The sequence below is a fragment of the Pyxicephalus adspersus genome, chromosome 2 (assembly GCF_032062135.1).
Source record: "Pyxicephalus adspersus chromosome 2, UCB_Pads_2.0, whole genome shotgun sequence".
NCBI classification, from domain to species: domain Eukaryota; kingdom Metazoa; phylum Chordata; class Amphibia; order Anura; family Pyxicephalidae; genus Pyxicephalus; species Pyxicephalus adspersus.
In genome coordinates, this window is record NC_092859.1 from 111,018,329 (window position 1) to 111,029,759 (window position 11,431).

At 39.9% G+C, this 11,431-nt stretch overlaps 1 protein-coding gene across 3 annotated transcripts in view; it reads left to right on the forward strand.

Moving 5' to 3' along the window:
• The first annotated feature begins 627 nt into the window (after positions 1 to 627).
• The window catches only part of CHCHD3 (coiled-coil-helix-coiled-coil-helix domain containing 3), an 88,260-nt gene continuing 77,456 nt past the window's right edge, over positions 628 to 11,431 (forward strand). For 2 of the 3 annotated variants that reach the window (XM_072401846.1, XM_072401848.1), the window contains exons 1-2: positions 628 to 802; positions 2,812 to 2,935. In XM_072401846.1, the coding sequence (XP_072257947.1) occupies positions 722 to 802; positions 2,812 to 2,935 (205 nt within the window). In that variant the 5' untranslated portion in view covers positions 628 to 721. The remainder of the gene's footprint in view (positions 803 to 2,811; positions 2,936 to 11,431) is intronic. The other variant, XM_072401847.1, reaches the window with a different exon arrangement.

Genomic DNA, 11,431 nt, shown 5'->3' on the forward strand with positions numbered 1-11,431 from the left:
TGGCCCTGATTTATTAAAGCTCTCCAAAGCTGGTGAAGATACACTTTCATCAGTGAAGCTGGGTGATCCAGCAAACCTGGAATGGATCTGGTACAGGATTCGAAACATTTGATCGCAAGTAACTTTGAAGAAATCCATTCCAGGTTTGCTGGATCACCCAGCTTCTCTGATGAACGTGTATATTCTCCAAGCTTGGAGTGCTTTAATAAATCAGCCACAATGAAACAATTCCTTTACCATGTCATTATTGCAGCTTCTTCCATATCAGCCTCTGTAATTTTACACCTGGTATGTTGTCCTGTTGGCCCTTTCAAGAGGCGACAAATGTCCAGGTACGGTCACATGACCCCGGGAGACCTGTTGTGGACATTGTACTGCATAATATCAGAAAGCCGCCATTTAATTTTACGTGGTAAGTCTCGCTTTGAATATTATGTTATTAATACATTCTGCCATGCAGAGCGCGCCCGCCACCCCAACACCGCACAGACAGCTGCTGTCACAGCCTGACACACTACAGAAACTTTCCGCCTCGGTGTTGTTCTGGTAACCACTAACCAATCACCATGGAGTATCATCCTTTCCAGGCGGGGCAATACTGGCCTCTACCAATCAGCGTGCTCGTAGTTGGTGAGCTGCTGCCGGCGACTGTGTGCGGCCTGTGTACAGGGTGACCCGGCTGCTGTCCTTAGGATAGTGGCGTACAGGCCGGCTGTGTGACATGGGCGGCAGCGGGAGCACCAGGCGGGTCTCTTTCGAGGCTGATGAGAATGATAACATCACTGTGGTGAAGGGGATCCGGGTGAGTGATGCTGAGGAGGGCATGCAGTGCTCACACATGGGTCATGAGGCCTTGCTGTACCCTGTCAGGTTATTTCCCTGTTCCCAGTGCCATGCATGTTATGTCAGTGCTACCAATTATCACATGACAGCTCCATACCTAGTATCAATGCCATAACACTGCAGGGTATTATTTAATAATGCACAGGTAAATATTATATGTACAGGTAAATGCTGTGTGTCTGGTATTACATACAGTTCCTGCCTTTCAATCCCATGTAAATATTAGGAATATATTTGCTGCTTCCTATATGTGACCTTTCCCAAGGTTAGAGTAACATGGCCTGACTATTCATTCCTTGTGGAGGTGAATGGGTTAATCAGTAATCAGACTGACGTTTCTGCAGCCTGATGATTAGTTCTGGAAGTTTGGTGTTTGTGTTCTAACACTTAGTTTATAGCACATGTAAATTATGATATGTGTAGCTGAAACACCTAAAACAATTGCAATGTGTTTGAAAAAAAAAAGGTAAACTTATTTTTTTTCTTTCACTGATCTCCTGCAGTCTCTTAGCAGGCACTTTGTGTCCACATTCACTCCAGCAATGGGGGAATGTTATTTTCTGGTGATTATTCTAAAAGCCCTCATGGCAGGGGGACAACACATCCAGGAGACAGCAGGGACTGAGCACTGCAAGTCTACCGCATGAAGTGTGCAAACAGAAAAACTATAATAATACTAAAATCCAGCAATAACCCCCCTGGTAGTGCTACTCCCCAAAACACAATGCCCCCCCCCAATATCCCTGTCACTATATAAAGAAGCATTATTGATTCTTAGCGAGAAGTGACCGCTTTTATTTCCTGATTGTATCTCTTGGTAGCGTGTCCTTGTACATTTTACCACAATGTCTGTTTCTTAATATGCTCAGTGATGGGAACAATAGAGGTGAATTTTTTGTTTTGGACTATTACAACAATTTATTGCTGGTTTACCTTGCTTGTATGTTTTCCTTTCTTCTTCCTTAATATATTTTTAAAGAAAACCCTTCTACATTCATTCCATTACCCTTGGGATGAGTGATACCATCGCTGGGTCCCTGTGCTTCTCTATGACATACAGGCAGATCATGGCTAGTTGGAGGAGTGCTTTACATAGCTTCCAAAAACATTGCAGCACCCTGCATCATTATAGAAGGAGAAAGGAAGCTCATAATTATCTCTAAAGTGGAAGTAAACCCAAAACTAACCCAAAACAATAAAATCACACTTGCCTTCAATCCGGCAGATCAGTCTGTCCCGTCGGGAGGTTCCTTCTATCGGGTCCTGCGTCGCCCTGGTATCCGTCTTTGGCCGGCACAAAGGGAGTGCCAGGCGCTGCCATCTTTTCCTCTCTTCTTCCAATGTCACTCAATTTCGCACTATGCAGGTGCAAGATCAGGTGACGTAGATTGGGAAATAACTTGCCGATCTCACTACGCATGCATGAGATCTGCAGTTTTTTTCCCTAATAATGAAACAACTTGGGTACGCTTTATTAGGTGTTCTCGGATTGTATTTGCATGCAGAGGTATTTATAAAATGCTCAAATGTGATGCTGATCCTCTATGACAAAATAACTGAAATCCAAGTAATGATCATCTGTCACACTGAATGTCTTACAGACCACAAAAAACAGTGCCAAGTCAGAAATCTTCCTAAATATACCTAACAATGATATTTGCTGCCTCCAGTCACATGTTTATGCTGTAGTCACATGTTTTATGCAGAAGGGTTATGCCTTCTGCTCTGTAGGCTCTTCTGCCCTTAATACCTTTGGAGACTGGTTGTTGGTTTTTGTGTTGGGCGACTAAAACCAGTCATTACGATCATTACAAGGATGATGGTTTTTTTTTTATTTTTTTATTTATTTATTTATTTTTTATTAGCAACCAAGGATGATGGTTTGACTGCATATATCTTACTTTATTCATAAACAAATACACGATTTGGTGTTGTAATAATCCTTTTTACTTTTTTTTCTTTCTATAGTTGTCTGATAATGTTATTAACCGTATGAGAGAACCAGCATCGCCTGTTACTAGGCCACAACCCCCACTGCCACCTTTGCAGACAAAGTTCCCAGCTGAGCAGCCAGTCTCTGCTGGTTATGCAGGTAAAAGGTTTTGTTTTCTATATTTTATGTTTTAGTTATAGCCGGTGTTTTGAATACCATAACCACAAGATCTCATTGTTATAGCTCCTGTTGGTTTGTCTGTAATTTAAAAAAAATACAAAAATTAGTGATTGTTGCACCTGATATAGGATATCTTATTAAAATAATCCTAGAGCTAGGAAAAAGGAAGAAAAGGCTGGATGTTTTTCTAGAAGCACAGGGTAGAAGGGCTGGGTATTAAAGCTATTAAAGAATATCCACGCCGGCCGCGGTAAATAGGGGAGCATATGCAAGGAGGCGGCAACAGGGCTCCGATCCGGCCGGCATTAGGCCTGATCGGCCAGGGGGCCTTAGGCCAGAATGAACTACTGGCTAGGCCGTATCTGGCCAACCCCTCCTTTAAATGATCTGTATCCCCACCTCAGTTGTTGTCTACGCAACTGCGCTTCTCAGGACTGACTCTTGGAAAAGACCTGTTTGCAGGCTGAAGGTGATTGTATCTACTTTGCTTAATAAAGAATCTCTTCTGACCACTTCTGACCTTATGTCCACAGCAGCTGGAAAATCCCAACATTTAACTTGCTTGGAATAACAGGCTCAATACCTGTTCTTCATCACCAATCTTTCTTCTTTCAATGACTGTACAATTGTTAGGGTGGTGGTTGACAGTTTTGCGGTCTTTTTGGCTCACTTCTTAGCTCCTTGCTGCAACTCCTTTGTCTGCCTCAATTCAAGAAATCTTAATGCTGTGTGTCAAGCTCAAGCAAATAGTTTATGACAACTGGGTCTAATTAAGCATCCCGTTTTGGAGGGGACTTTCTAGATATCACCTTGCAGTTTACCTTAATTTACTAGCCTAAAACTAATGGTAAAACTGAAAGGGTCAACCAGCCCTTTGCTGGGATGTACAATGTTTTTTTTTTTTTTTTTGGTCCCCATGGTGTGAATTTCATATAAACAGAAGCCTTTTTTCAGACTCTTTGTAAACCACACCTTGCTAGGTTTACAGCCATCTGTTAGAGAAAAGATGTGTGGTAAAAATGTGTTTGGATCCTGGCTCTGCCTTTGCTTGGGTACAGACGTGCAATAATTGCAGTATTGTATTGCACAATGCATGAAGGAGTGCTGTACCGTGGATCCGCCAGGATGGTTGTCGAAACAGCAGACGACGAGCACTGTACACAGGTCAGCTTCTCATCCAATAATAGCTCTGGGGCTGGGGAAGGAGGAGGAAATTGGTTCCCAGGCTTTTTGTCCCTGCAGAAGTAGCGTAGTATACAGCAGATTAGGGACTCTGTCCTTAATTTGAGCTTTCAGGTAGCAGAGGATATATTAGAGATTTTTTAGACCTGTGATGTATTTATAATGAATGCTCCAAATGAAAATTTGTAAGCATTATGGTAAATGTTAAAACCTAATTGACTGGGTTATTTTTTCTCTATGGATTCCTGTAATATTTATTAGTAGTCCTTTTGTAGACACAAAAAGTACTAGTAAAATTGATTGGTTGCTATTTATTTGTACAAAAATCTAAGCATAAATCCAACAGCTAACATGTATACTGACAGGGATTTATTTCTCATTTCTGTTTTCATGAAAATTCAATAATATATATTTCAAGAATGTGTGGTTTAAAGTCCTATGATTTATTTTTATGTCCACCACAAAACTGTGTTCCCTGTTTTATTCACTTTGGTAATGACTGGATGAACATAAATTGCATACAGGACAGGTTTAGTGTCTCCGTCCAGTGTAGGCACTCACTGTACTTCTGTTATTTGTACCTTACCTGAATTAGTAAGCACTGTCTTGTGTGATAGGGGAATATGGTGTATTTATATGTTTTGTAGGCTCCCTGCACTAGATGAATTATATATTTATACTTTGCTTTGCAGCAGGATTGTCGTCCCTGCTAAGTCACATTGGTAAATACCTGGAGTGCCAGCACTTTGCTGCTCAAGCCACTTTGGAGACTGAGCTATTGTATGACTTGTTGCTGCTGCCTACTTGCTTTATCAAGTTTATATTAGGTGGTTTGATCCTGTATCATATATCCTTTATAAGAAACTTGCCAAGGGCATATTTTTTAAATAAAAAGGTCACAGCAAGCTTATACAAACATGTTTATTCTGGAGAGCTATAAGGAACATGTCTGAAATAGTGTCCTATTCATGAGCTTTGCAGGAAATAGTATTTTCAGAATGTGAAACAAAGACCTTAACATTCTGTAGCTTTGTCCAAGAGGAGCTGACATTGTGTGCTAGTAAAATATTGTTATTTAGCTTTGGAGAACATGGCAGAGATGAGACTGAATTATGAAAAACCTTAGTTAAGCTTTATTTTTAGGTGATATTGAAGCAAAAAATAAACAGGGGGTAGACTTGTTTGAAGTTGGAAGATGCTGGACCCAGAACTAGACCAGCAAGAAAACCTTGTCAGTGAGCGAAATCCTGGATGTCATGTAGCTGCTGGTCTCTCTTGGAAGCCAGTATGCTTGAGTACAAACCTTTTTTTCAATATATAATCTTTACAAGTTGTAGCAATATTAGAGATATGAGTAAAAGAATTTCCTTTCTTATATTTGTAGATTGCACCATCCATTTGTTTGCACTTTTGGGAGTTGCCAATTTTTAGCCAGGAAATAAAGACTGATGAAAAGGTTATTTAGACTTGTAAACGGCATGGATGTTACTCTAGAAGGCTCTAGCTTTTTTCAAGTGATAAAAAAGTCTGGAAGTTGAAGGACCTGTGAGCTCCTAATAAAGATTTTGCCAAGCTACTTTTTGTTGAAAAGAAGTGTTTCCTTAATGTTTGTATTTGCAGCTGCTGAGTCCTTTACAAACTCTCACATCAGGAATAGATTTTAATGCTTTCTTTTGCATTTTATTCCCCATATGTTCTTCTAACTATGCAGAAGGCAACCACTCAAATAAAAAAAAAAATTCCAAGAGGCATCTGTACTTGACTTGCTGAATGTGTAATTATTTTGATCTCCTTCTGTACTGCCTTACTGACAGCAGTTTTGAAAATGTGACCTTTGCATTTGGCAGTTTGTGACTTATTTACATACTTTCTTCTGTTTTCTTTATATTTTGTTTCCTTGAATTTTAAACTGCGACAAATTTCTTTTCATATTATGTGTGAATTATGTTCATTGTAAGTATACCAATATGAAAGAAAATAAATTTTCATCTTTTTTTAATCCTAGAATAAGATTTCCCATAATTCAGTATTAATCGGAATAAAGTGATTAGAGTTGTTCATGTTATTAGGTTTTGTCAATACCCAGTAAACACAAAGTTAAAAAAGAAAATGAAAAAGCTGAATTTGTGATATATTTTTTTCCCTTCGTAAACTTTTTTTTTTTTTTTTTCGTTTATTTTTTCAGTTGTTGAAACTTGGTATGAGCAGGTAGTGAGGTTGGAATGGGTTATGGAGCAGCCAGGTACACCACGCTTGTAATTCTCTAAAATTGTAAATTCTGCTCCCCATCTGGGTTGAGATTTTGGGTTAGTAAAGTTACTGAAGCCAGCTACATCCTCAGCTTTTGACCGCTCCAATAACACTACAACTGCACAATACTTCTCATGCTCCATCTCATAAGTAATCCCTCCTACTACTGTTCTGATAGGGGTTGGCTTAACTTTGGAGCATGGGCAGTAGGAAACGGCCTAAATGTTTACACAGGAAGATGTGGGCCACAGTGTGCTGCAGGTTGCAGTGTTTATATCAAACTGTCCACATTTATAAAAATATGTATTGGCACAGAAGAATTGTAATTTACTGTAAAGGAACCGTTATCTTTTAAGAGAAACCTGTTCTGACAGAAATGTAGGTGCTGTTGTTTTTAAACTTTTCCTAAAAGATATGGACATGCATGCCAATACTCAAGAACAAAAATGGTATTTATTGTAGTTTCTTGGTCTTTCTTTGTTATTAGTGGTGACTGCATTCATTTAACGTTCTCTTTTTTCGTATTTCAATATTTTTATTGAAGTTTTTAGAACAAGTAGTAACATTAAAAACTCGTTAACGAACAATCACATTAATAGTTACAGCAGGGATCAAAGACAAAAAAAACAAAAATAAACAACTTGTAACCATAAGCGACATCTGTGTTATAGTGAAATGTAAAATTCAATAACAGCAATCAGAACCCGTAATTTTCACCATCCCGGTATAAGACCAGAGCAAAAACAGAGAAATATGGAGAAATTAAAGGAACTATTACGGTTAGGCGAAGAGAAAATGCCTCTCGCACTTTGACCCTGACTCTTAACACATAACGCACAAACAAAAGGGAAAACACAAAAGGGTGTAAGGAAAGGCAAAAAAGAATTAGGAAAACAACAACAGGGTGTTGGGGAGGGAGGGATAGAGGAAGCACTATCGGAGTCTAAATACAAAGCAAAAATACGAGTTGAGGTCCCATAACCAGCTATTATGAACCGGTATATATTAACCATGGTTCCCAAACATCCTCAAATCTGCCCAGTGAATTCTTTAAAGTATGAGTGAGTTTGTCATTCACCATGATCCAATTCAGTTTGGAAGCTATGGGATCTAAGGGTATTGTAGGTGCCTTCCAGGCTTTAGCCAATGCAATTCTACTTGCCACCAGTAGCAGTCTAATCAGTTTTTGGGTGGGTTTCGACAATGTTATATCAATTTTACTAAACAGTGCAGCTTCCACGGTGACCGGAATCTCCTGTTTCACCACTCTTGAAATTAAGGTGAATACTTAATTCCAGAACCTCTTGGCCTCCGGACACGTCCACCAAATATGTACCATGGAGCCCCTGTCCCCGCACCCTCGGAAGCACATAGGAGAGACAGAAGGGAACATCCTCGCCAATTTAGCTGGAGTGAGGTACCATCTAAGAGCTACTTTATAGTTGGCCTCCACCACCCCAGAGTTGAGAGATATTTTAGATAGGGCATACATCATATCCTGCCAATCCTCCAAATCCAACACAATGCCCAATTCATTTTCCCATTCCCTCATATATCTCAATTTTTTATGCTGGTCAATTAATACCGAGTAAATAACCGAGATTTGCCCCCTCGTGTTAGCTATAGATGAGCAAGTGCTTTCAAAAGGCGAGGAACACATGGGTTTTGGGGCGTCTCTAACTATCCGAGAGATAAAGGAATACAGTTGTCTATAGTGGAATTATTCCGTAGCTGGGATTTCAAATTGAGAGGATAAGTGTTCCCATGTGACTACCGCTCGAACATCTATCATGTCCTTAATGCGCTTAAAGCCTTTAGCGATCCACCAATGAAAATCTTCTGGGTGCATTCCCGGCGGAAAGTCCGGATTGAGCCACAATGGGGTCAGAGGTTTGTGGATAGAAGAAAGCTTCGGGTGGTGGCTAAATTTGTCCCAAATCTGCATAGAATGGGAAAGAGCCGGACACTTTACCGGGCCTCTGGTGTTTTTTCTCCTCCACATGATGGAATCTATAGATCCCACAAAGCCATCCAAGTTCTCCAGCTCAACCCATTGGGGTCTCGCACCTTGTAAAGAACTCATCGATAATTGAGCCACTTGCGCCGCTACATAATAGTATTTCAAAAGCGGGGCTCCCAACCCTCCCAATCTTTTGGGGGCTAGCAACGTGTCCTTATGAAATCTAGCCTTCTTCCCCCCCCAAATGAATTGCATCACTCTAGATTGTAGTAAAGCAATCTCTTTCATAGGAACCTGTATCGGGAGTGTGCGAAATAGGTAAAGCAGTCTAGGCAATAAATTCATTTTAACAGCCGCAATTCTTCCCAGCCACGAAGGTGGAGACAAAGACCACCTCCGGATATCCTCATAAACTTTCTTAAACAGTGGACCATAATTACATCTATAAAGACTATTGTAGGTGGAGGTCAACTGGATGCCTAGATAGTGAATAGAGTCTTTCTGCCAAATGAAATCAAAATTCCCCTGGAGCGTTAACCATATCTCCGTAGGGAGATTTATATTAAGTGCCTGAGACTTAGTTTTATTAACCATCAAGCCAGAGCAAAGAGCAAATTCATCCAGAATTTTCATTAAATTCGGCAGGGTCGTAATTGGGGAGGTGATAAACATAAGGATGTCATCAGCAAAGAGAGCACATTTATGTTCTATCTGGCCACATTTAATACCCTGGATATTAGGATCTGCCCGTATTGCTATCGCTAAGGGTTCAATTGCCAATGCAAACAGCAGTGGAGAGAGGGGGCAACCTTGTCTGGTCCCCCTCTTGATTGGGATCGCCAATGATAAGAATCCCCCTAGTGAGATCTTAGCTTCAGGGAAATCATCATATAGAGCTGAGAGAAGGTTAGTGAAAAAAGGACCAAAACCTTTTTTTTTAAATTTTAAGAAGCACCTGGAACAAGTAACTCCAATCGTTCTCTTTTTTCAAGGCTTCATTTGCCTTTAAGGACTTGGAGATAATAGATGTTCCTTTATTTAAGCTGGTGATCCTACCATTAGGAATACCTGTCATTTGCCATAGGTTACTCTGTTCCATCTCTCTTCTGCATACCATGGTGGGATTCTTTTTGTGTTCCAGAAAAACTGTAAATGTATTGATATGTATTGATACACCATGTATTTGATAAAAGCTCAGGACATACAGTTATCTTATCACAAGATTTTTTTTAATTATCTTAACAGCTATTCCAAAGCATTTTGTAATCATATACTTTACAGATCCAAATAGAGAAATTAATAGAGATTGACTATTAGAGATTGAATCCCCCTGAATTATTTTGTATCATTGAACTGAAGCAGACATGCAGAAACCAATGTGAAGTAAGACCTCATATTTGTTTTTCTTTAAACCTTACCTATAGAAGTCATAACAGTAATCGGACGTTTCCTTGAAATGTACATTAACATGGATGTGTATGAAAGTGATTGCTTCCTTAGAACCCAACTTAGCCCAAACTCTTTGAGCTCTGTCTGTAATAATGTAGAAATTTAATTTCAAGATGACATTTCTTATTCTGTGCTACAGATGCTGTGCATTTGAATCTCCACATGGAGTGGCAGGTGTCTGAATGTCATTGCCAGGAACCTCTCTGCAGTGCAGAGATACAGAACTCAAGAGATTTGCTCTGTAAAGTGCATCTGTGCTCTGTGCTAACCATAAAAAAACTCCTAAATGTAGAGCTACTCATTCTTTACTGTGTGCCTGCACCAATACAACCATTGTACTAATGAACATACTTCTGAAATAACATAAGTCCTACTCATAATTATTGCAGGAAAGCTTGTAGAGAAAAAAAAATCCTTAAAGTCCAACCATGGGCAAACAAAATGACTAATTCAGGCTGTTACTGTTAATAACACAGCAGAGTTTAGTTTTTGTAACATTATTTTATTACCCATTGATCCTGCCAGTAAATAGTATTATTTCCAGTCTCATTCTCAGATACTCATTGATCAGAAAGCACAGCTGCTTCTTCTTCGCACGGGAAGGTGACAATGCTCCTGCAACACTAATACTGGTTGGTTTAAAATTTATTTGAGATAAAACTGGCAGGATCACTGGGTATTTATGGGTATTCACTGGGTATTTATTTTTTTATCCACATCAATATTAAACCAAACAACAATTACATTTATGTGTCAGAAAAGGAAAGAATTAACTAATACAGTAGAACCTCGGTTATACGGCACCCACGGGAAATAGCCGATTTCTGGTAAGTGTAGTTTCCATTTAACTGAGGTTAATTCCCTTTCCCTTTTCTCAACTTGTCCCCATACGTCTAGTGCTGAATGCCTGAGAAAAAGGAAACCCTGATGACGCTTCAGCCGCCAGGGTTTCCCTTTCCTCAGCCTATCACGGAGCAGAGCAATCAGCAGAGCTCTGCTGACAGCTCCGCTTTCTTGATTGCTCCCACAGCCCTGGTGAATACATGCCACCGCTCCACTAGGGCTGCAAGAGCGATAAAGAAAGAGGAGCTGTTGGGTGCCGGTTATCTGAGTTCCAGATAACCGAGGTTCTACTGTATTCGTAACTGTGATAAAACACACCCACAGCCTCTTCAGTAGTCAAGAAAAATGTAAAAAAAAATGTAAAAGTTTAGGCAAAAGTTAAGGGCAGAATAATTCTGGTCATCATTTGCATGTCATTATGTTAGCTCTAAACTAATGAGCTTAGGCCAGTGTTTCTCCACCAGGGTTCCTCCAGAGGTTGCTGGGGGTTCCTTAATCAATTAGCAATTTAATTCTCTCAGGTCAGGTTAACTGACACAAATGATATTTTGGCTATCTGAAAGAGTGACATTCTTGCCACTGGCCATCAATGTATGAGGCATTCTTCCCAGGGACCACCAGGGGGCTGTATTATAAGCTCATACCCTGTTTCCCCGATTATAAGGCACTGTCTTATATTTTTTGAAATGCCAAAATATGCCCTAGGTCTTATTTTCAGGGGATGTCTTATTTTTCCATGAAGAAGACTACAGTACACATTTATTGTTGAAAGTCACTCATGATCACTCATG